The following is a 24,755-nucleotide window of genomic DNA, read 5'->3' as shown; positions in this document are numbered from 1 at the left end:
GTTCCTCGCAGGGTTTGTCTGTTTGATAACTTTACTAAAATGGAATTTACATACCATACCATTCATCCATTTAAATGTACAATTCAGTAGCTTTATTATAGTCAGAGTCAATGCAATCTATTTTAGAACCCCAAAAAGAAACCCCATACCCATTAGTTGTCACCCTCCAACCTTCCCCCAGTACTAGGCACCTGTCAATCTACTTTATGTCTCTATGGATTTGCACATTTCCTGTAGAGGGAGTCTACAATATGTGGTCTTTTGTGGCTGACCTCTTTCACTCAGCATGATATTTTCAAGGATCATCCCCATCGTAGGGTGTATCAGAGCCACACAGGGAAGCACCAGGTTCAGTCAGGAGGCAGAGGGAGGGGAAAGAAAAGGTGGGCAAGCGCCTGTATTGTGGTTTCCATGGGGAGGAAGGGATGAGGCAGGGCGAACGGGATGAGAATTGACTCTTGTGAATAATTTCAGTGGGCCCTGGCCCTGGAGTGGTTCATGATTTAGGCAGGTGGATGGTGGCCCTGGGTGTGAGAGCTCCATCAGGGGGGTTGCTGTGCGGGTGGGCTCTGAGTCAGTCGGTTTGCACGTGAAGAGAGCTCTTCCTTAGATGAATACTTACCCTCTCTGGGAGCTGGCTACTCCTGGGGGCAGGGGCAGGGCAGTCCTTCATGTCAGTGAGGCCCCAGACATCAGAGCATCAAAAGTACAGAGTAAAAAGACATGGTAAATACAACTGGTCCGTGGCAGAGGTACTGACTCGTTCGTATCTTGATCAGGCAGTTATTTTCAAGGCTGCGTATGCTACAGAAAGGCTCACTGGGTGGCCATCCATCTCTGTTTTAAGTCTTAAGTAGCTTGAGGGGGATGGTGGTTAGACTGCTCCAAAGGAAAAAGAATTTATCTCAATAGTTCACATTGCCACCAAATGCATAGGGTTAAACTTTTGAGTAATACTCCCCAAATAGAAGGCCATCTCAAATACTTGTTGGAAGTGTGTGTGTAATAAATTATAAAGAAATACGAAGAATATCAGTGCTCTGTGGTGTGTGTTTGAGCAAATAAGGGTCCTCTATAATATAACAACTTCTCATTTAAGACTCTTTAATATGCATTCGATCTTCATTTTTCATGGATTCTCTGTTAATTCCCTTACTCACTAAAATGTACTTGTAAACCCCAAATCAATACTTGTGGGGCTTTCATTGTTTTTCACAGATGTGAGCAGAACAGCCAAAAAATTGAGTCACCCAATGTGCACATGCCCAGCGAAGGCTGAATAAGGGGCCACTCTGCCTCCCTGTTGCAGCTGCTGTAAGCAGGTGCCCTTTTTGCAGTATTTAGTGCCATGCTTTTCTCATTTTTTATACCCTTTTTTGGTGATCTCGCTGTTTAAAAAGGCCACCGAGCATGGTGCTGAAGTAGTGTCCAGTGTTCCAACGAGCAAGAAGGCTGTGATGTGCCTAATGGAGAAAATACAAGTGACAGACACACTTCCTTCAGGCATAAATTATCGTACTCTTGGCCGTGGGGTCAGTGTTTCTAGATTGACAGTGTGTGTAAAATGAGGTGTCACCCAGCAGAGACACACCTAACAGATTACGTGCCGACTGGTTGATGAAAGGGTGGCTAGAGGCCCCCGGGACCGGGCCCTGGATTTCTCCCCCGAGCAGCGCTTTGCTGTTCACCAGCTCAGTGTCTCTGTGACCTCATAGGACATCACTATGCCAGTAATGAGAGTCGACTGTAACTTTTTTTTAATAGTTTGAGTCATAAGAAATTGCAAAACAGTAGAGTCCCTGTGTACCATCTCCGAGTGTCCCCCATTGATGATATCTAATGTAACCATAGTCCATTGTCAAAACCAAGACACTGATATTGGTACCATATTATTAACTCGGGGACAAACCCTATTTAGATTTTACCAGTTTTCACATGTACTCTTTTGTTGAGGAAGGAGGAGTGTGTAGTTCTTTGAAATTATACCCCATGTAGAGATTTAAGTAACCAGCATCACAGTCAAGATACAGAAGCATGCTACCACCCAAAGAAACAATCATTTCTTTTTCTTAATAGTGGTAAAATATATATAACATGAAATTGGACCACTGTAATTATTATTAAGAGTATATTCCAGGGGCATTAGTACATTCACATCTCCGTACAACCATCCCCACCATCCATCTCTAGAACTTTCTCATCTTCTCAAACTGACACCGCATTAAACACTAATCCCCCTCCTCCTAAATTCCATCTCTATGAATCTGACTCTTCTAGGGACCTCATGTAAGTGGAATCATGCAGTATTTGTTTTTCTACATCTGGCTTATTTCATTGAGCACAGTGCCCTCAAGGTTCATTCATGTCGTAACACGTGTCAAAATTTTCTTCCTTTTTTATGGCTTAATAAAATTCCATGAAAAAAAATGATTTCTTGACCTGTTTTGTGGAGGCACTGCTCTGTTGGATAAACAGATGATGATCACAGTAAATAAATACGGTTGACAGCTGAACAATGCAAGGGTTAGAGGTGCCTAACCTTTGGAACGGGTGGTTCTTAGAGAGTGTTTATGGTGATTTTTTCTTCTGTGGACTATTTGATTAAAGCAGAATCCATCCCGCTTCAGACAAGACCTCGGATCACAGGCACAATCTCTCAGTTGCACCAGGATGCTGAGCAAAGGGTGCATTTCAGAATCTATCCCATATTTGTGCGCTCAGGTCATAATATAATAGCCTGGGTGGAGTTTAATGTGGTGCCGAAATGGCAGGAAATGCCTGCGCTGGACCGTGAAGGCCTCTATTTTATGATTTTCGCCTTTGTAAATGGGGTTTGTGTATGAGTAACAGCCTCTGCACCTTTGTCTACCATAATAGCTATTGTTAGCCACTTATGATCATGATGTCACGATGTTTGGAGTCACTACCCAAATGGCATCCTCCCCGTGCTGAGCTGTGTTAAGGAATGAATAGCTGCCTAGTATGTGTCTGTGTGTGAAATGGCATCACACTGCATAGTGGTCAAGTCTCAGTTCACCAACTTTCTTCGTTACTCCTCTCCCAGAAACGTTTTCTCAGACACATACCCACCTCCACATTTGCATCCCCCCTAAATTTCCACCTGATTTAGAACCTACTCCGCGTGCTGTACCTGTCTCCAAGAAGAGAGGCCGTTTTCCTCCAGGGCCAGCCCCAAGCCCACCCTAAGGGCCACAGTCTCCCCGTTGCTCAGAATCAGAGTTCCAGCTGCCACCTTCGTGTAGAGCAGAGAAATTGGGGAGCGGGCACACTGGAGACCCAGGACTGGGTCAGAAAGGCCACCGGACAGGTTTCTTTTTAATGCCAGTGTTGATCTTGGAGCAAAGCTTTCAGATGTGGTTTTCACCCTGAGAATAAAGACACCAAGCAGCCTGGCTCAGCGAGGCTCGAGTTGCTTGAGTTGATAGATTGAGTTGTCAGACAGGAGGGGGAGACCAGCCTCATTTTGTGGCTCAGTTTTCTGAGAGCTGTGTCTTTCCGTCGGTGGCGCGTGCTTCCCGGTAGCCCGGCCCTTAAGTCAGTGAGCAGATGAGCGTGCAGGGCCCTGGGGACCCCGCTGCATATTAGGCTGGTTCGCAGTCACCGTCTGAAATAGGGTCACAGCCCGTCGTCCACTCTACTCTGGTGGCCAGAATCTCAGGCTTCTCTCACCGTGGCGTGTGTGGCTGCCACCACACCCCGCAGTCTCTGGGTCTCAGTCACCCCGGCACCCTGTCTCGGCTGCGTTGCCGTCACGTGCACGGTGTCGGCACCAACCACGCCCGAGCGCAGGGGGCTCCCTGTTTGGTGATCTTAGCTTCTCCGCAGTGAGCGGAAGCTACGCTCTGCTCTGACTCCCTGCTAAGGCCGAGGGGTGTCGGGACGTTTTTGCTGTTGTTTTACAAAGGAAAAAATATGGTGCGATTTGCACCCTGAGCGGTCACAGTGGGGACCAATTTCCTGCGCTCCAGACCCGCTGCTTCAGCCAATACAGTAAGGGAAGACGCAGCTTTGCATTTCTAGAAGGATCCGCGGAGGTATAAAAACGGCGCACAGCCAGGCTGGGAGCCCAGCCTGCGAACATGGGGAACGCACACTCCAGAGGCAGCGACAGAGACGGCGCGCTCCACAGCCACCCCGAGCTGTCCTTCTATGGCTCCATTCCTAGGAAATGGAGCGAGAATGTCTTTCTGGATAACGAGCTGCTCACTTCCAAGGTCCTGTCTGTGCTGCGGCCGCAGTCAGAGCGGGGCTTCCGGACAGGCCACCTCCACTGCCCTGCCCACTTTCTCAGCACCAACTCTGTCTTTGCCTCCGTCGCAGCGTCCCTGAAGGAGCACCCGAGGGCCACCCTCTTGTCCGATGGCAGCCCGGCCCTGTCCAGGAATGTCGGCATGACGATCTCGCAGAAGGGGGGTCCTCAGCCAGCACCCAGCCCAACGGGAACGGGGCCGCGACTCGGGTAAGCCGGCCTGCTCTCTGCCACCAGGCACAGAGAGGGGAGGGGGCTGGGTTTGGCGTCCTGCGGGGACCCTGCGACTGCCTCTCTGAAAGGAGACCCTCGGGCGTGTGAATCTGCTTGTGGGCCCCCAACCAAGCGGTGAAATTCCCATTAACACTTATTTCAGAGTCATTTCTTTTCCTTTTTCAAGAACCGCTGTGTTCTGGGTGGACTCGGCCAATGGAGCCAGTTTGCCTCATGCTGTGGAAGGACCCTTCGCCGGGGTCCCTTTCTGTTCTCGATTCGGGGCTGGAGGTCCCGCTGAGGTTGCCCCGGAGATTGCATCCCACTATTTATGCCCCAACGCAGTGTTTTTTAAAGACTTGGAGGTGGCTCTCTTAATGCCGTATTCAGCAGTATTGAGGGAGAAAGCCTGACACTGAGTGTCATCGCCGTGCTCCTCGTGGGAGTGGGTGGGAAAGGAGCCAGTGGTCTTCTTCCGTTAGAAAGGATTCTCTCTCTGCCGTCGAGTGAGTTGACGCCTTCTAGAAAGAGTTCCCGGGGGACCAGTGGCCAGTAAAGGAATCATGTGATTTACACACCCTTAGAATGGATTCGAACATTAAAGTTAGTTTTGTTGGAAGAAGTCCTGATGTTATGTTGACAGGTAGTCTCCCAATTTTCAGAAATGATCTGTGACAAAGTAGAAGCCTACATGAAATCTAAAAGTTCTCAAATGATATTTAAGCAGATTGATTACAGACAGCCTCATTCACCTTCATAGAATGGTGCCTGCATGTGTGTGTGCTTGCGTTTAATTCAGTTTTCTGAAATGTGTTTATGACTTTTATTTAGACCAGTCACAGGAGCGATGGATGAACCCGAGTCCGTATTTCTGAAATTTAAGCAGGCAGCTGATGACTCCCTTTCACTCACATCCTCAAATGCCGAGTCCGTTTTTGTAGAAGGTACAGTCACGTGGTCTCCATCTACCTTGGGAAGTGCTGGGATGCACATCAGTGTGTCCCGGGGACTCGGGCCAGGGCAGCTCCGAGCCAGCCGGGCTGCGGGCCCTGAGCAGCGGCCTCTTGCTCTTCCTGCAGACCCCTACACCGCCTCGCTGAAGAGTGAGATTGAGTCAGATGCCCACGAGTTCGAGGCCGAGTCCTGGAGCCTCTGCGTGGAGCCAGCTTACGCAAAGAGGCACAAGAGGGAGGCGGTGAAAAGGCAGGATGTGCTCTATGGTGAGAGGCGCTTCGGCATGGCTCCCCCCGCTGCTCTTCCTGTCCCTTTTTTAAATTTACTCCACCTGGGAGTCTGGGCTCCTCTGCCGACACCCCGTGCAGCCCTATCACCCACTCCCTGCTCCCCCAGGACAGCCCTGCCTTCCAGGCCAGGGAAGAGGTGGCTGGGGAGGTCCCCAAGGATGAGTATGGTCAGGTGCCCAGGCCTGACTCATGCTTACCTTGTTGGTGACCCTGAGAGAGAAGACTGCCCTGGCCCATCCCAGCCATCCCTGGTGACCACAGACAGGCCCAAGCATGGCTGCGATTGGGGGATTTGGAGGCATGTTCCTCTCTGTACATGTGACTGTAGCACCAGCCCTGTGACGGGCGCCCCATCCTGCTGGCCATCAGAGAACATGGCCATGGGCAGCCACTATGCTGAGATGGGACGTTGCAGAATACAGTGAAAACCACAGCTCCAGATATAGAGCCTGGGCCAGGAGATGTGCTGGGTGCCCCATGCATGTCCCTCCAGGCCCCAGGAACCCCCACAAGCAGGGCAGTGAAGGCCCACGGCACTGGAACCTGGGCAGTAAGGCCACAGGGCGAGGACTTTGGCAGAGAACTGAGTAGCCAGCCTGGCACGTGGCGGGCGGACAGTACACACGAGTGCCCCTGTGGACCACCAGAGGGACAGAGCGTAAGTGCTGTGGTCCGTGTCCCCGCAGAGCTGATGCAGACAGAGGCGCACCACGTGCGGACCCTGAAGATCATGCTGAAGGTCTATGCCAGGGCGCTGCAGGAGGAGCTGCAGTTCCGCCCCAAGGCCGTCGGTCGCCTCTTCCTGTGCGCGGACGACCTGCTCGAGATGCACGGCCACTTCCTCTCTCGGCTGAAGGAGCGCCGCCACGAGTCCCTGGAGGAGGGCAGTGACCGGAATTACATCATCCAGAAAATCGGGGACCTCCTGGTGCAGCAGGTGGGCGCAGCCAGGACGGGCGCAGGGCCTGGACAGGCCCCCACCCCGGCTGCGTGCCTCCCAGTAACAGAGAAAACATGGCCCACTGCAGTGTTGTGGTTTATAAGAAATATATGTTTGGTCTTTGTCCAGTTCCTGGCTCACAGCTCCCAAAACCCTTGGAGTGTCCTAAGCGATGAGAGCATAAAGGTGTCTCTGGTTACGTGAATGAGGCGACTGTTATTTAGCACCTAAGGGTAGGGTCTGGTGGCCAAGGGAGACAACCATGTGATGAGAAAGTTGGACCTTTCAGTCTCGTCCCCTGACCTTGGGCTGGGGGTGAATCAGTTTACCGTGGCCAATGATTTAATCACCCGTGCCTATGTAACGAAGCCTCCGTAAGAACCCAACGGGACAGGATTCGGAGAGCTTCCAGGTTGCGAACACCTGAAGATTTGGGGAGACAGGTCCCCGGAGAGGGCGTGGCAGCTCCGCACCCTTCCCTGCACCTGGCCTTATGCATCTCTTCCATCTGGCTGTTCCTGAGTTGTGTTCTTTATAATAAACCAATGACCTAGTAAGTAACATGTTTCTCTGGGTGCTGTGAGCTGCTCTAACAAATTGATTGAACCCAAGAAAGGGGTCTTGGGAACCTCTGCTATTCAGCCGGTCAGGCAGGAGCACAGGTGATGGCTGGCGTCTGAAGTGGAGAGAGAGCAGTTTACAAGACCAAACCCTTAACCTGTGGTATCTGATGCTATCTGGGGGTAGACAGCATCAGGCCCTGCTGTCGTCTGAGAATTGCTGACATGGGGGGAACCCACACACGCACATTGGAATTGGGTCCGGGAACCCTCCCCTGCCCACTCCTTCCCCACCCCAAGAACAGTGGTCCTGATCATCTAGCAACACAGAGGCCTAAATAGTAAACGCACTCGTCCAAACTGTCCGTGTCGCGTTCTGGGCTTTTCCTTCCTAGATTGGTTGGTCTATATTTTTTGGTCTTGGCACCTGTGTTTTTGCCTGTTAGAAGCATATCCGTGGACGAGAGCCATTCGTAGGAGGGCTGTTGACCCTGAATTGACTTCCGAGTCAACTTCTGTGCCTCGGCCAAGATTGACAGAGGGGCCAGCCCCGTAGCCCCGCGTGTGACCTCAGAGTGCTCCAAGCTTTCTGAGTCAGCTCATTAGAATGGATACCCATTTTGCTTTTAAATTTTTGCTTTTTAAATTTTTCTGGCATTCTTCAGCTCACATGTATTTTCTTGGATTTCAGGAAGTCGTCACAGCACATAGGACGTCATAAAGCCCATTAGCGGGAAGTTTTCTCATTTTACCTTTATTGTACCTTGCGAGGAGACACCCGAAATAAAAGCACGTCTGAGTACGTGTTAGAGAAGAAAGAACAATCGCAAGTGAATTCAGTATTTATTTTAGAGTCAGACGAGCTAGCTGAAACCTTTCCCTAGCAGTTTTATGTGTTTCATTTCGATAACATCTCCACTGTCTTTCTTCAGTTTTCAGGTGAAAACGGGGAGAGAATGAAAGAAAAATATGGTGTATTTTGTAGTGGCCATAACGAGGCAGTCAGTCATTACAAGTTGTTGCTGCAACAAAATAAGAAATTTCAAAATTTGATCAAGGTAAAAAGAAAAATTTTTTACATTAAAAACATATCCTCTTTGCTTTAGGTTTTTTTCTTTTCTACAGAGCTGTTTGGAGATCTTGAAATTAAGGTACCTGTTACAAACTAGTCATTTTCATGTTTTTATTTCATTCTTAACCACAAATGCATTCAAGAGCACGTCAGCAGAATCTTCAGGAGAATTCCAGGGTGTAAAGCAAAGCGGACCGGCTTTGTCCCTCTACACACCAGGGTGGCCCCTGAGATGCCCCTGCAGGCCCAAACATGGAACAACCCACTGACCATCATTCCTCAGATTGCTGAGGCGACACAAGTGTCATTTCCAGGGGCCACCCTGCCCTGGGGACCACCCCCTCCAGAGCCACCCATTGTGCCTTTTGACAGTCCGGCTGATGCAGGGCGTGCCTTCCTCTAAACCCTTGGTCCCCACATAGCGTGCGAAACGACCCACACCTATCTTGTGCCTCACAGTGTGTGGACGCTCAAAGCCCAGAACCAAAAAATGCTTTCCCCATCCTGAGTCAGCCAGGTCAGGCCAGGCCCCACCTTCCGCGACCTAGAAAGTGCGCCGGGTTGACAGGCCACTAGGCCTCGTCAGCATGGCCTTGCAGCAGCCCCAGCACACTTGGTTCCAAAACAGCTCCATCACCTGTCGCCTGTGCCCCGCAGACTTCATTCTGAAGTGATAGTCTGTAACTAACAGTCTGGAGTTAAGAGTGATGCATGTTCAATTTCACTCCTGTATCATCACAGTGGACGGGTGTGAAAGGGAGAGAGGGTCACCGTAGGGCCTGGATTCATCTGGTGATAAGCAGTGGGACGGCCACCCAACGTCAAGAGCCAGAAACACCTGGAAAGTGGGAGGGTTCCAGCGAGATGAAGGAAACAGAGCTTTGTCCCCGGAATCTCACGCGTCCCACAGTGACTCCGGGTCCCCCCTGCACGGCTGGGGTTCCTGAAATCGCACCGAGCACGTGACGTGTTCTGGGGAGCACGGGGGCTGCTCGCGTGTGTCGGAGGCCAGCAAGGAGCCAATTCAGAAGGCACGGACCCAGTCTGGTTCTGGAAGGTTCCAACAGCTGTCGGTCAGGGTTAGGGTTTTCACGCACGTGTGTGTAAGCGTGTGCACACGCATCATACAGCTGTCCAGGTGGTTCCCATGGCGGCCCCCCCTCCCCGGCTGCTTCTGGTTTCTTCTCAGCTGGTTTCTCGGGGGCCCCCAAATTAAATTCACTGATTTGGCAGGACATAAGACGTCAGTCCAGCGTGGTTTTGTTTTCCATTTCATAGAAAATCGGCAACTTTTCCATCGTGAGGCGGCTCGGCGTGCAGGAGTGCATTCTCCTGGTCACTCAGCGCATAACCAAGTACCCGGTGCTGGTGGAGCGCATCATTCAGAACACGGAAGGTACAGTCGCCGCCTCCCCGCCTTGCCCTGTGGTACTTCGGGGGTGGTCTCTGTCTCCCTGCCCCCTATTTTAACAGTGGATTGGATAAGTGCCCCTCTGAGATTGTCCCTGATTCTCTGGATTCAGCTGGGCTCGGCGATCATTAACTGAGCTGCCACCGTGCAGAATCCTGTGCTAGGTGCTAGGAAAGGCAGGTACTGGGTCTCGTTTGGCTTCTGCCACCCCGGCCCCTGCCACAGGCTGGGCCATAGCGGGCCCTTGGTCAGCGTCTGGGGAGTGAATGAGTGATGGAGAAAGTTCTCTTGTTAAGGTCACTCCTGAGTGATCCAGACAAGCAAAGAGATGACTCCTGTGTCCACGACCAGGGCCATGAGAGGGACTTGCCTGCAGCATGGAGGGCAGAGAAGAGAGGGCACGAAGCCCAGCTGGGAGCTCCCAGCAGCCAGGGCCGTGCCGACCACACCTTCCTCATCTCCGGGGATTCGGGCCCTGGGAGAATGAGCAAGTTCCCCCGCCACGAAGGCCACATCCCTGGAGCGGGAGGAGCCAGCTCCTGGCAGTGACAGGAGGTAGAGGGAGTCCTATGAAGAGCTGGAGGGCACAGGGATTCCATGTACCAAGGAGCGGCCACCACAGCTCTGCAGGGCCATTTTTGTCACTTGAATTGCATCTTAGCTTCTGCATTCAACAGAAGCTCCGTCTTGGTAAAAACCAAACGCTGGGCTGTTGGATTTATTTTAGAGACACATTTATGTCTTGGGAGATTTGAGTTGGAAGGCTATTCTTGAGGGTCCTCTGAGCAGTGGCCTCAAGGAACGCATCTCTCAGGCATGTCCCTCTAGTGTGTTCACCCCTGTCATGTCCATGAACACGGACCAAAAAAAGGTTCTAACTCTGCTGTGTGGCAGCTGGTTCCGAGGACTACGAAGACCTGACCCAGGCCCTCAGCCTCATAAAAGACATCATCTCACAAGTGGACGCCAAGGTCAGCGAGTGTGAGAAAGGCCAGCGCCTCAGGGAGATCGCGGGGAAGATGGACCTGAAGTCCTCCAGCAAGCTCAAGAACGGGCTGACCTTCCGCAAGGAGGACATGCTGCGGCGGCAGCTGCGCCTGGAGGGCATGCTGTGCTGGAAGACCACGTCCGGGCGCTGGAAAGGTAGAGCCCGGCCCTCAGCCACCTCCGGGCGGTGCCATCTTGGATCAGCGGCACTGTTGGAAGTGGCGGGTGCCTTCTGGGTCAGTGGGCACCATTTTGGGTTGGCGGGTGCCGGCTGGCACAGAGCCACGGCGGCCCGGCTGCTTCATGGCTGAAGGGAGGGGGCTGGTCGGGATGAGCGCAGGCAGCCAGGAGTGCAGTAGGAATGCGTCAGGCCAGCACCTTCTTCCTGCAGTCTGCGAGGGGCCCTGCCTGCAGAAGGCATGGGAGCCATTGACTTCTGAACAGGAACTCAAAGCGTCATGAGGCTCCGAGTTTCCAAATGAGCTGTAACAGGCACCTGCAGTGGGCCCACCCACCGACAGGTCCGGTGTGGGTAGAAAACGCCACCCGGACTGCCGGCCTCTGTGTCCCCGATCATCCCAGTCACTGTTCGGGGATTGCTCCAAGTCCGGCTTTCAAAGTCTGTGCTGCGGTCCAAACCAGCAAGCACTCGGGACCCATCCCCAAGTTTCCTGTCCATTTCGTGAGCTTCGAGAACGTGCTGGCCTGTCCACTGGCCTCGGCATCTTTAAAGATCTTTAGGGGAATAGCCAAGTCTTCAGGTGGTGAAATGACAGAACGCGTTTGGTCATGTTCTGCGTGTGGCGTGCATCCAGCAGATGCAGTTTAGTGCCTCCCGTGTGCCAGACTCCCAGTCAGCGGGCCTGGAGAGTGAAACCAGTGAACAGAAAAGCAGTGAAAAGCATAGGAAATGCTTTCAGGAAGCCGGCAGGCTGCAGGAGAGGGCACGTGGTTGAGACGAGGTCCCGGGAAGCTCCCGGGAAAGGCAGCGTTACGCTTCCCAGTCATGAGCGCTCTTGTAGGAGATGCAGTTCAGGATTTGCACCCAAGTGCAAAGCTCCACCACGCCGGTGGCCGTGAGGTGTTCCTGCAGAGACAAGCCCCCCCACCCCCACCCCGTCTGCTGCCGCCAGGAAGCTGGGGCACAAGGGGGCGAGCGCCTCACTCCAGGAGGAGGCAGGATCAGTGGCTCAGGTCCCAGGTGACCTGGGGGCGGGAAGAACGGAAGTGGGGCAAGATCGCACCGAGAGATTCCCAAAGACCAGACCCAGCCGGCACCGTTACAGCAGGGGGACGTCGTCGGGCACAGTGCCCTGGCGGGGGAGCAGGAAGTGCTGAGGGACTTCCGAGAGGAGCTTGGTAGCGGGTGTTAAATGTTGAAACCCGGGGAGGTGGCGGGAGACCCTCAGGCGCACGTGGTAGCCTCGTGGTGCCGGCCGAGAGTGGCTGGGTGTCCCTCCCGTGGTGCCGAAGGCATCTGCCCGGCGGGACCCTCGTGGCCATGTCACCCCATGCGCTTCCTCCTGTACTCTTTCCTCAGATGTCCTTGCTGTCCTGTTGACCGACGTGCTTTTGCTGCTACAAGAAAAGGATCAGAAATACGTCTTTGCTTCTGTGGTATGTGTCCCTCTCTTCCCACAAAGGGCCACTGCCTGTGCAGAAGGTAGCTGGGTGGAAGGGGTGGCCTGGGGGCTGCATCAATGACAAGACGGGACCAGCACAGAGCAGGGTGGCTAGGAAAGCACATCCGTAAGTTACGCCATTGCCCGGGTCTTCCCAAGGGCCAGAAGGTTCCAGAAAGGCCACAGTAGAATTTTCCGAGAACAGGCGTCCTGTCTAGTTGCCTGTCTAGGCTAACACCCCCTCCAGTTTCAGCCTCCCTCTGCTTTTCTGTAGTTCTTTCTGTCACAAGCACTCAGGTCCTCACAGGCCCCAGCGTCCTTGCCAGGAGAGGCCCTCCATCCTTCACGGGGACTTACCAGCTTGTCACTGAGGACGCAAGCTCAGACAGTCGCCATCCTGTGTCCCTGTGTGCTGTGACGATGTCCACCCCATAGCACACCGGTCGCAGAACACCCTTGTCGTGGAAGCCAAGCCCGCAGTGCGCTCTGTGCGGCCAGTGAACTTGGAGTCAAGCCGGGGTGCCAGTCATCCCTCTTGGCCGTGTCCACCCGAGACCTGGCTTCCTAGGTCCTTCAGCGTCTGACAGCACAGACCTCACTTCAGGGAGAGGGTGTCAGGCCCTCCTCCCAGGGGCACCTGCCCCTGAGAGGCTCATAGAACCAGTTTGCTTCCAGCTTCACCTGGCGAGGAAGGCGGCCTCTGTGACTAAACTAGGGATCATGTGCCTTTCCTAGAGATTTAAAAGAGCAGCTTCTCAGGAGCTTCCCCAGCACCACACACAGGGTCGGGCCACATTGTCAAACGGTCTCGCTTTGACCCTGGCACACTCAGGTGTACCACCCAAGTGTACCGTCTGTTCTCTCACTCGAGGATGATGCAGTGTGATAATCTGCAAGGCCATCTGCTCCCTGGGTGTTCACATGGCCATCCCTGTGTGTGTGTCTGTGTCCTGAAATCTTATAGAGACACCGGTTGTGTTGGATCAGGGCCCACCCGGATGACTTCATTTTACCTTAATCACCTCTGTAAAGGCCCCCTCTTCAAATACAGTCACATCTGAGGTCCTGGGGGTGAGGGCTTCAACATAGGAATTTGGGGTGGACGTAACTCAGCCCATAACAACGAGTTAAAAACGTACATTTCACTGGCCATCAGAGCATTGCGGGACACACAGGCCGGGAGTACTGGTTGGTGTTTGGGGCACAGGGTCAGGAGGAAGGTTTATTTGTTGTTATATGCTATGTACTCTTTGTTTTTGTTTTGAGTTTTGTACTGTATGTGTGTTTTACTGATTATAAAACACATTTAGTTAATAAGCACATTCAACAGACACGTTAAAAGATACGAAGATGTCATGGCAGTACTGTCTGTTTTCCCCAGATGGTAAAATGTTTCTGCTTTGAATCGTTTGAAAATAAGTGGGGTGCCCTGCAGGTGACCCTCCCCTCCTCGCCATCTTCCACCTGTGCAGGACTCAAAGCGCCCCATCATCTCATTACAAAAACTCATCGTGAGGGAAGTGGCCAACGAGGAGAAAGCCATGTTCCTGATCAGCGCCTCCCTGCAGGGACCCGAGATGTACGAGATGCACACCAGCTCCAAGGAGGAGAGAAACGCCTGGATGGCCCACATCCGAAGGGCGGTCGAGAGGTATGCGGGCCTGTGTCCACTCCACTGGCCATTTTGCCCTTGGCTTTGTTGGTTGACCAGTTGGCTGTGACCTTAAAGTGCCTGAGAGAGCTGGAGACCGCAGGCAGACAGGAGACCCCTTTGCCTATCCTTCCCCTTGTTCCACCTTGGTGCTTTATCCATCCTTCATCTAAAGGGGACAGGTGGCTCCTTTCCAGCTCCATCTGACAAAGGCTCACCTTATCAGATACTAAAAAGGTCTCAGCGTCTCTGGCCAGGGGACCTGAGGCTAGGCAACTCTAACCTTCTATAGCGGTGGGACACTCCACCTGACACATGGCTGTCCCCATCTGCCCCATCTAGGGCCAGATCTGTTAGAGCAGGTCATGGCGTCCTGTCCTTCCCCCTCGGGCCAAAGGACCCCTCAGGACCTCAGCCCTGTGGTTCTGCGTCACATCCGGCTCCCTGTCTATCTGACAGACGGCGAGGGGGACCAGGCCCCATGCCCAGCCAGACTGCCGCTCCCTCTCTACCCAGAACCCTCCCAAAGCCTTTAGCTTGGAGCTTCTGCCACCTTCAACTTCAGCTCTGCTAGGTTTGCAGTCTCCTGTAGCCAGCAGGTCCCCAAGAAATGAACTATCCCCAACCTCCTCCTCTAGGTGGTGAGCAGGCATTTAAAACTCGTGGCTACCATGAACAAGCTAAATCTATCACAAAATGAGACACTCTCAGTCGGTTCTGGAGACAAACTTAGTATCCATTTTGGAGGCCAGCCAGCCCATAAGGCATTGTCACTCCTCTGTCCCCTCTCCCCACAGCTGTCCAGACGAGGAGGAGGGGCCCTTCAGTGAGGCCGAAGAAGAGAGGAAAGTGGTTGAGGCCCGCGCCATGAGGCTGAGGGACTTCCAAGGTGAGGGGGGTCAGCCCAGACCTTCGCGCCCACACACGCCCCTTCTGTGGTGGTGACAGTGGCCCCATAGAGCACTCCTTAGGCAGCAGGCCCTGGGCCCACCAGCGACATTCCTGCTCTGTCCCATCGGGATTGGCCATGGAGTGGGCAAATCACCACCCACGTGACCAGGCATTTTGCCGGGGGCTGCCTCGTGTCCCGCAGTTCTGTGGGTGTTTGCAGTGGGGCTTGTCATGAAGTAGTGGTCTGCTGGAGGGCGCGTGGGAGGGGGCGAGGGTGGCATTCAGGGCCCCTGAGCCCCTACCAAACACAATTGCTTTGCCACGCACGCTGCTCCCTTCCCAGGGAGGAGTTCCAAGTCACATCCCATCGCGATAGGTCCTCCTGCTAGAGCCAGAGAGACCCAACCAGCCCTGGCTTTGTGGCCGGGGTTCTAAGCTTTGCACCATACAGTTCAGCCATTTAAAGTGTCCTGTGCAGTGGCTCTCATCACAGTATCATGACCATCACCACAGTCACCCCAGCACCACAGTCAGTTTTAGACTATTTTCATCACCCGAAAAAGAAACCCCGTCCCCATTGGCAGCCGCGCCCCGTCCTTCCCTCAGCTGCTGGGGACTCCTAATCTATCATCTATCTCTACGAATTTGGCTATTCTAGGGACCTCATATAAATGGACTCATGAAATATTTGTCCTTTTGCATCTGGCTTTTTTTCATTTAGCATGATATTTTCAACGTTTATCCACATTGTAGTAGGTGTCAGAATTTCCTTTTTTATGGCTGAGTAATAGTCCATGTGCAGATGTAACACATTGCGCTATTCACAGAATCCTGTGAGACTTCAGCAAGGTCATTGCCAAGCATAATTCCTAGTGCTTATGGTCTCAATCAGCTTTCCTCTCTCACTAGCTGCATTATTTTCAGTTGAGTAACGTTAGCAATAAGTACATAGAATTAGGTAGTATGTATTTTACTTCTCTTTGTGGGGAGGTACACATTTGAAGGTATTAATAAAAATGTCCAAAAGAAGTCTATTGCCATGCTACCCTGAACAAGCCCTATCCTGTCTGATCTGGGAAGCTAAGCAGGGTCAGGCCTGATTAGTACTTGGAGGGGAGACCAACTAGGAAGACCAGATGTTGTAGGCGTAAAAAATTTAAAAAAGAAGGGAAAAATTTTTTTAGATGTTCAAAAGAAAGAGTGGACCCCGAAAGCATAATCCTAACGTAGTCTTCATCTATTCATTTCATCCCATCCTAACTCTTTGTTTTCTCTGGACGGTAATGAAATATGTGTCCTGCACAGATGCCACAGCGTCGTACAGTAATGTACGTTTGTCAGTCATTCCCAACAAGACTCTGAGTGAGTTAGAAATACAGAAATATTTTCTTTATCGAGATATTCTTTTCCATCTTGGATCAAAAGCTGAACTCACCCTTAACTGTGGAACGTCAGGGACACCCCCACGAAAAGTCAGGAGACGAACACGTCCACCCACTCTTCATTATTATCTTCCTCCTGGAAAGTCCAGCCAGGGGAATATAGGGGAAGACAGAAGGAAGATGTAGTTGGAAGGGAAGTGACAGAATTGTTTTTTGCATATGACATGATTATTCGCCTGCAATAAAATCTAGTGGAAAATGATTGGAACCAGTAAGAAGGTTCAGTCATTTAAGTGAATGTGGTGAGCTATACTTAACACTCCCCCGTGAGAAAGTCTAAGTCATAATCACAGCAGCCAAAGCATAAAACCAGGAGACTTGTAAGAAGCAGTTCAGCCTAAATGGCTGAAGGATGACTTTCAGGATTAGAAAACTAAGTCTCAGGGCTCTCAGTTTGTCCTAAACTAATAAATCGGCCTGTTAGGGTCTCACCACACCCCGCTGGGTTTGAGATTTACGATTGGGGGAAGCCATCGGAAGGAAGGCAGGGCCAGGCCCTCGCATCTCAGGAAGGTAGGGTCAGCGGGGATCGTGGGAGGCCAGCCCCGCCCTGCAAGGGCCCCCCCAGCACCGGCTCCTGGAGAACAGGCACACAAGAGTGACTGCCACCGGCACTTGGCTTTGCAGAGCGACTGAATGTGAAAGACCAGCAGATTGCTCAGAGCCTCAGCGAGAAGCAGCACATCTACCTGGAGATGGCCGAGATGAGCGGGCTAGAAGACGCGCCTCAGCCACGACTCCTCTTCCGAGGAGGGGACGCCCCAGAGAATCTACAAGGGGAGCTGATCCTCAAGTCGGCCATGACCGAGAGTGAGTCACCTCGCCCCAGGGTCTTCATGGAGTGCTGCCCCCCTCCCAAGCCACAGCCCTTCCTGGGTGGCCTCGAGGGGCTCCAGGCTAGGCACACAGCCCAGGGTGGCCGACTCACCCCCTGTTCAGGTCACACTTCTGTCCAGTGGGCAGCCGGAGCAGCGCGGCCCGTGCACTGGCGCCGACCAGAGCCAGAGGGTCCTTAGACACAAGCCGGTGTGTCCCCCTCGTTCCAGATATAAAGCACCTTCTCTCACAGTCGACAAATACTTCCCAGGGCCTACTGTGTGCAAGGCACCACGCCGGCCCCCAAGACTTAAAGGAGAATGTGTTTCCCACATTCAAGAGGTTCCTCTCTTTCTAAGAAGTGTGTTACTGATGCTATATCTAGAAAAAGGCACACGTACACATTTGGTGGGTCGTTAGAGGCCTGCTGGACCCAGCAGCCCTCCCTGGAGCAGCCCTGGGCCTGAACCCCACATCTAGCGGGAAGATGCACCAGCAGCCCCAGGAGGGTGCCGGCCGGTAGGTGGCCTGCCCACCCCGTGTGCACCCTGTCCAGCCCACTTCACACACCAGAGCCCCTGGCAGCCTCCATGCAGCTGCTGAGTGCCATGCTGGTCAGGGCACGTGTCAGGCCAGGCAGCCTCTGCTCATTCGGAGGGACAGCGGCACCCCTCTTTCAGCAGCAAACAAGACAGCCCTGCCTCCAGAGCTTTCCTTCAGAGTGAAGAGAACAGAGCAGAGGGGACCCACGTAGACTGTCCCCACTCAGCCTTGCTTCCCCTAGCCACAGCGGTGTCCTTCCTCCCATTTCTCCCATTTGGCCATTGTCCTTGGCCCCTGAGGTCCTCTCATGTCCTGTGCCTCAGCCTGGAATGTTCTCCCTATCTCCTCACCTGGCCAAAGCCTGACTGTCTTAGAGCACTTTGTGTGACCAGCCCTGTCCCCAAGGATGCCTGCCCATGGCCCCCGACATTCTGTATGACTGTTGTCACATAAGCAATGGCCACACCGAGTTCCCTACTAGACCCAGCACATACTCAGGCCCAGGGCCTGGGACGCCCTGTCCATGTGCTGCCCCACCAGCTGGCCTCCTATAAACTCAGATTGGCCTGTCCTGGTCGCAGTACCTGTGCAGGGAGCACACAGGCTCAGTGGGGCTGAGTTCCCATGTCAGGCAACTGGGAATGGGTGACCAGTGCCCCACAGACCTCTGCCTGGGCCCCACCACACCTACACCGTCGGCGTGGCTCTGGGGGTAAGTGGGTCCCTCCTGTCTTTTTCCGTAGTCGAGGACATCCAGAGCCTGATCTGCAGGAGACTGGGCAGCACCGACAGCCAGGCAGGAGACGGGGGCGGCTCCACGGGCCTGCGCCACAGGGCAGAGACTTTGGGGGGCTACGACAGCGCCAGCGGCCCTGGCAAGAGTGAGTGGTGCACCCACCCGGGGCGGGGCTCCTGGGGAGGGTCAGGGTTAGCAGCCAGAGGTTCAGTTCCTTCCGATTTCCCCCCGCAGCATCCTGGACAAAGCCGGGCATTTGCCGTTTGGCACCCCTCCTGCTGTTTCCCTTCAGTCTCTGTAAACTCTTCGTGGTCAGGGTTCCGGAACCTTCCAAGTGCTGGTCGTGTTTCGACCCGCTCTTGCTGGTATCTGTGCCGCAAATGCCACCAGCAACCTAGCCACAATTTCCTACCCGGGCTGGGATAGAGCTTATAGACCCGTGTGGGACCTCAGCATCCTCACATGCCTGGCTTGGGGTTTCAGATGGCAGTTTTAAGAAGAAGATGGGCAGCATTGACCCCAGTCCCCAAGACTGGCAGGACCCCATGAGCAGCCCAGATGCGAGGCTCGGCGACACCTCCGGGGCTCCTGAGGAAGCAACGCAGACGGTACGTTGGTTTGGACATTCCTGAGCTCAGTACAGAGTCAGGTCAGGTTCTGTTAATTGTCCTTTGCAAGTGTAAACAGCGTGCATTCTGGTCGTCCAGTATTTCTGTCTTGTGGCAAATAGCAACAAGTGCCCTTCGTGTCCCAGGCTAATGTGCAGGCAGGAGAGCCTCCATGTTTCTCCCTGCAGGCCCCAGGAATGGTGGGAGGCCAGGGAGGGGACGAGCTCAGGGCAGAAGCCATGGCCTCATCAACGGGAGAAACACCATATAGAGACCACAAGCTTTCGTTGTCTCCGCACCCACGGATGCCAAAGTCACGCTGGCTGCTTCCTCCCCTTTGACGCAAAAGTCCCCGCCTTGCCAGGCACCAGGGTCGAGCAGGGCCAGGAGGTGGGCTAGAGTCCAAGGCTGGCTGCCTGTAACCGTCGCTCTGTCCAGGCCCACCTAACCTCCAGGCCTCCCACACGGTTGGGCCCATGACAGCTGCCCTCTCACCTTCTGGAGCCACCTGCAGCCTCATTTTTTAGACACCAAGACTCACACAAGTCAGATGACCAGACGGGGCCTGTCCCGTGCCATGGGAGTGTCTGGTCTCACTTGTGTTGGATTGGCCCTTAGAAACTCTGCTTTGACGCTTGTCTCCACAGGCGGAGGCTCTGGGCGCCGAGCCGGGCCCCCGTCTGCCCACCATCCTGGAGTCGGAGGTAGGCTCGGGCTTGTCCATCTCCCCGGGGACTGGCATGCACACCTGATAAAGCTTCAGGCTGAGAACAAGCATGTCTCTTTCTCCCTCTCCACAGCTTGTCCAGCGGATCCAGACATTGTCCCAGCTGCTCCTCAGCCTCCAGGTACAGGGGCTTGGAGGGGAGTGACAGGCTGCACTGCCCTTCTCCTTACTGAGGTTGGGATCTGGGGCAGGGGGCGGGGAGCGCAGCCACTCACCAGTCCCCTCCCCCAGGCGGTCATCGCCCAGCAGGACAGCTACGTGGAGATGCAGAGGGCTGCCATCCAGGAGCGTGAGAAGCAGTTCCGGCTTCAGTCAACACGCGGAAACCTGCTGCTAGAGCAGGAGCGGCAGCGCAACTTCGAGAAGCAGCGGGAGGAGCTGGCGGGCGTGCAGAAGCTGCAGAGCCAGCTGCGGCTGGAGCAGCAGCGCTGGGAGCGCGAGCGGGCGCGCCAGCAGCAGGAGCTGGACCTGGCCTCAGCCCGGCTGCAGCAGCGCCAGAGCGAGGTGGTGCAGCTGCAGGAGCGGCTGAGCCAGGAGCGCGCCGAGCTGGAGCAGCAGCGCCAGGCCTACCAGCACGACCTGGAGCGGCTGCGCGAGGCCCAGCGTGCGGTGGAGCGTGAGCGTGAGCGGCTGGAGCTGCTGCGGCGGCTCAAGAAGCAGAACACGGCCCCCGGAGCGCTGCCACCCGAGATGCCCGCGGAGGTGAGCACGGGAGAGTGGTCTGTCAACGTGGGCGCACTGCAGAAGCACGTGTGTGGGCGTGAGAATCTGTGAGTGTAACCATGCATGTGCATGTGGGGGTGCAAGCACGGTCGTGTGTGTGGGTGTGACTGGCAACGAATGGCATCTCTTTCAGGCAGCACCAGGCTCTGTCCCCAAATCAGACCCCTGCCCCAGCTGAGAGGCCGAGAGGCCAGGAGCCCGGTGGGTGGTGCTAGGAAGAGTGCTCCCTGTGGGCCCGGGGAGGGGGGCCTTGCAGGAGGAGCCACCACCCAGATGTGACTTCTGTCCTTCTTTTAGGCCCAGCCCCCAAGCCACCCCCCCAGCTTCAACGGGGAAGGGCTGGAAGGGCCTGCCGCCCTCGCCAAAGGCCTGGGGCCCCGGGGGAGCGTGCTGCTGTCCACCACTGGACCCGAGTACCCCGAGCGCCCCGAGGTGGCTCGCCGGGACAGCGCCCCAGCTGAGAGCCGGCCGGCAAAGAGCGACGTGCCCATCCAGCTGCTCAGCGCCACCAACCAGATCCAGAGGCAGGCGGCCGTGCAGCAGCAGATCCCCACCAAGCTGGCCGCCTGCACCAAGGGCGGCAAGGACAAGGGCGGCAAGAGCAGGGGCTCCCAGCGCAGCGAGAGCTCGAGTGAGTCCTGCTCTGGGGCGGGGCAGGGGGCTGAGCCCCGTCGTCAGGAGTGAGTGATCTCTGGGAGATCAGTGATCTCCGGTGCCTGCCCAGCCCCTCATCCTGGGTGGGGAGGTCCAGTCATAGGCAGTTTGTGACACCAGAGCAGCTGCTTATAGGCAAACAAAAACAGGACCCCAGGGCGATCCTTCAGTGGGGGCGCCAGGGGGAACCAGAAGGCACAGCTGGCAACATGGCTGAGGCCGCCACTCCACCTTCCACATGGAGGTCTTCCATCTCAAGAAGCAAAATTGACATGAGAGAGCCCAGGTCTTTTTCCCACCTCATTCCTCACACAGGAACGGGGTCAGGGAGTGTCTTGGAGGCCCTTGTGGGGGCGGTCACCAGAGGCAAGAAGTCAGAACCTCAGGCACTTAGGGACGGCACGGTGACAGGTGCTAGTGCTCTCCACCCGGTGCCAACCGAGGTGCCAGGGGCTCTACCCTGTGTCTTTCCACGAAGGGGACATTAGGCCCTTGCCCCAGAGCACCCTGCAGTGGATGGTCCCATGGTAGAGAAAGCTCAAGGGCTCCCTTGGGCACGGTGAGTGTGCCAGCAGGGGGCGCCCTCCCCGAGAGGTTCCTGAGGAGCATGGCCTGTGTCCCAGGAGCACTAGGTCCAGAGGTTGAGGTACTCTAGGAGCCCTCTGGGGTCAGCTGGGGGCTGTTTTCCCTGTTTTGGTGTCAGCGTATTTGGGGCTTACTGCCCGAGCGGGTTTGCCTGTGGACACGGGTGCCATGGGAAGTGCTGAGGCGTGGTACAGGACTGTGGCCGAGATAGGGGTCCACTATGTGCCTGGAGCAAGGCCAAGCACCCCAAGTTGCACCCTCCTCCCTCCTTCAGCCTCATTTGACTTGAAACAGCAGCTGCTTCTCAGCAAACTCATGGGCAAGGACGAGAACGCCTCTCGGACCCGCCGCTCACTGAGCCCCGTCCAGCTCGGCAGCCATAGCTCCGCATCCCCCCGAGGTGAGCCCAGCCGCCTGGGCAGTGGGGCCGCCCACGGTGCCTGGAGACTCCTGACACCCCGTGCCCCTCTCTTCCAGACCCCTCCTGCCAGGCCCCGAGCCCAGGCCCAGCTGACGTGTTCCCTGAGTGCGTTCCCCTCAAGGCTGGGAGCACACCCTCTCCGCCCATGCCACTGACCCCCACACCACTCAACAAGGAAGATGCCAGCAAGGAAGACGTCATCTTCTTCTAGGGGGCATGGCACGAGGTGCAGACCCCTCCCTGCCCTGCCCACCGTCCGTGCTCCTTGGGGAATTGCCCAGCGGTCCCTCTTCCCTGCCCAGCAAACCACCATGGACAGCTGCCTGGCTGGGGTTCGTCAAGGTTGGGGCTGGCCTGTCATCGGCTTTTTCTGTAGGATTTGCAGTGGTGCCTGGGTAACTTTCTAAACCTCTTTTTTATGTGTACACAAAAAGGAAAGTTTTTAATTGAAGGTTGAACCAGAGCTACCCAGGAGCTGTTTGAAATTGTAGCAGCCCATTTGGGCAGGGAGAGATCAACTCCAAGCCATTTTTCCAAGGTAGAGACAAATGAGGGTGTTTCCACATGGAGCCTGATGACAGGCCAGACCCCAGTCTGAGAAGAAGGTGCTGGCACCAGGCCGGCTCCACAGCCACTAGGAGATGGCGGAGCTGGAGCATGTCATTAGGGCACCAGGAGGGGCCAGGTGGTGTCAGTTGTGTCTATCGGCAGGATCGGAGCAGAGATCCGCCTGGGTTCATGGTGAACTCAAGGCCAGGGCATGGGCTCAGACAAGGGAGGCAGCAGCCTACCTGGGGATAGAGGGCCACAGGGCAGAATAGCTGGGGAGCATGGCCGATGGCACTCCAGGCAGGTTCTATAGGGTTAAAAGCTGGACTCAAAAGCGTCCGCTTATAACTCATTTTAGTTTGGTGGAGGTTTTTAAAATCTGTTGTCCAACTTGGCACTTTCCCAAGGTGCCTCACCGACTCGGCATGCTCCTCCCAGTGCATGGCCAAACCGAGAGCTTCAGCCGGCACACACCCAAAGGTCCCAGCCCCAGGTCAGGTCCTCGGTCCCCGTGAGATGGGCCACTTTTCCTGGGGCTGCTGGGACCCAGGGCTGCTGTCCTGTGCTGATGATCTGCAGGTGCCGGGACAGTGCGGAGCACAGCAGTAGGGCCACCACATCAGGCCGTTGAGGGTGACACACTGGACGGAGCCATGTGGCCCAGAAGCCTCAAATGGGCAGATGGCCACTTCACAGGCGCCACGTATCCAGTGAGCTTTTGTAGCTGACTGTCAACTTCCCCCTGGAGGAGGGCAAGGGCCACCAGGCCAGCTGCATGGCTGTAGATGGTGAGGATGGTATCACATGTCCAGGGTAGCAGTTGGGTCACATTCATGTCTCAGCTCTGGCTAAACTCAAGAGTGAGTGCCAGAGTGGGAAAGGGGGGACATTCCAGCCTTTTCTGCACCCCGGGCTTGCCACACTGGGCCCAGAGCCCAGCACCTCCCGAAGTGTTGGCAGGAGGGGACTGGGTCCTAGGCTGCCCAGGAGCAAGGGCACCGCAGGGTCGAGGTGACAAGGAACTGAAAGCAGCAGTTAGGAATCTCCCAAGCACAGAATGATGAGGCGTCCCCATCCTTTCTCCCAGTCCCCGGCCCCGCCTTCCATTCCAAGAACCTCTCCCCAGGCCTTTGCCCAGAGGGCCTGCAGCATCGTTGAGGAGCAGGAAGCGCCCACCTCAGCCCTGTGACACGTCGGAGCTCCTCTGCGCCATGTCTGTAATTAGTGTTTTGTGTTTTTGTACTGAGATGAATGAGAGCACTTTAGAAAAGTTGACTTTACCTTCCTGCCCTATACGAAGAGAACATTCCTGGGCCCTCTGTGCTGGGTGATCTCGAGGCCGTGCACCCCCTGTCCACGTGCTCTGCGCCGACCCTCCAGGATGCCACAGTTCCTCGGATGATGAGCCCAAAGGATTTCCCCTTGGCCTCGTGGTGGGAATCGGCACTCCCCGCCCCACAGCCGAGGGAGTCTCCAGTCACGCCACACGGAGGGCAGGTCATCGGCACATCCTCTGGCCAGCACCGGGTGGTCACTTCTGGGTACCAATTTTATTTGTAAAGTTGGTGGCCAAGCAAATGTTCTTATTCCTGTGGGATCTGCACATCTTCGTTAATTGCGACCATGATCTTAGTCCACCTGAGAATTATTGTTACGATGATTGCAGCATTTCCTCGTGCGGAATATTTCAGAACCACGTTAGAACTTAAGACCTGATTCTAGCAATAAAAGTGTCTTAAGATGAGCTGACGGGAGTAGCTGTTCTTTAGGGTTTTATTGTAAGATCATCTACCCAAACATCCGTGCTGTAATGGTGGGGGCTCCCCAAGGCTCACCCCACCTGGCAGGGCCCCCTTGGAGTATCTGCTGCAATAAGACCTCAGGGAGGCCTGAATACAGATCAGGGAGCCTGAGAACCGGGGCCTGTGACAACCAGGCTGTGACGTCCCACCCCTTCCCGCAGGCCCGGAATACCATAGAAGGCCCCTTAGCTGCTGTCACCTCTCCTGCTGGGTGCAAGCATCAGGCCAGTGGGGGAGTGACCACACTACTCCTGCCCTGTGACGGGTAAGGAATGCAGGGAGACGAGG

At 55.0% G+C, this 24,755-nt stretch overlaps 1 protein-coding gene and 1 pseudogene across 4 annotated transcripts in view; both read left to right on the top strand.

Moving 5' to 3' along the window:
* The window catches only part of ARHGEF18 (Rho/Rac guanine nucleotide exchange factor 18), an 81,099-nt gene extending 58,134 nt beyond the window's left edge, over window positions 1-22,965 (top strand). For all 4 annotated transcript variants that reach the window (XM_039858202.1, XM_039858217.1, XM_039858209.1 and 1 more), the window contains 19 exons: window positions 4,342-4,480; window positions 5,315-5,427; window positions 5,563-5,703; window positions 6,414-6,664; window positions 8,160-8,285; window positions 9,578-9,695; window positions 10,605-10,853; window positions 12,238-12,314; window positions 13,792-13,970; window positions 14,768-14,859; window positions 16,931-17,113; window positions 18,406-18,543; window positions 18,882-19,006; window positions 19,654-19,710; window positions 19,807-19,854; window positions 19,965-20,435; window positions 20,754-21,087; window positions 21,970-22,095; window positions 22,173-22,965. In XM_039858202.1, the coding sequence (XP_039714136.1) occupies window positions 4,342-4,480; window positions 5,315-5,427; window positions 5,563-5,703; window positions 6,414-6,664; window positions 8,160-8,285; window positions 9,578-9,695; window positions 10,605-10,853; window positions 12,238-12,314; window positions 13,792-13,970; window positions 14,768-14,859; window positions 16,931-17,113; window positions 18,406-18,543; window positions 18,882-19,006; window positions 19,654-19,710; window positions 19,807-19,854; window positions 19,965-20,435; window positions 20,754-21,087; window positions 21,970-22,095; window positions 22,173-22,327 (3,122 nt within the window). In that variant the 3' untranslated portion in view covers window positions 22,328-22,965. The remainder of the gene's footprint in view (window positions 1-4,341; window positions 4,481-5,314; window positions 5,428-5,562; window positions 5,704-6,413; window positions 6,665-8,159; window positions 8,286-9,577; window positions 9,696-10,604; window positions 10,854-12,237; window positions 12,315-13,791; window positions 13,971-14,767; window positions 14,860-16,930; window positions 17,114-18,405; window positions 18,544-18,881; window positions 19,007-19,653; window positions 19,711-19,806; window positions 19,855-19,964; window positions 20,436-20,753; window positions 21,088-21,969; window positions 22,096-22,172) is intronic.
* Window positions 15,891-16,009, top strand: LOC120599417 (uncharacterized; annotated as a pseudogene).
* Window positions 22,966-24,755: the final 1,790 nt, after the last annotated feature.

Source organism: Pteropus medius, unplaced genomic scaffold (genome assembly GCF_902729225.1).
Source record: "Pteropus medius unplaced genomic scaffold, Ma_sr-lr_union100, whole genome shotgun sequence".
Lineage (NCBI taxonomy): Eukaryota > Metazoa > Chordata > Mammalia > Chiroptera > Pteropodidae > Pteropus > Pteropus medius.
This window is presented reverse-complemented; position numbering and strand designations above follow the sequence as displayed.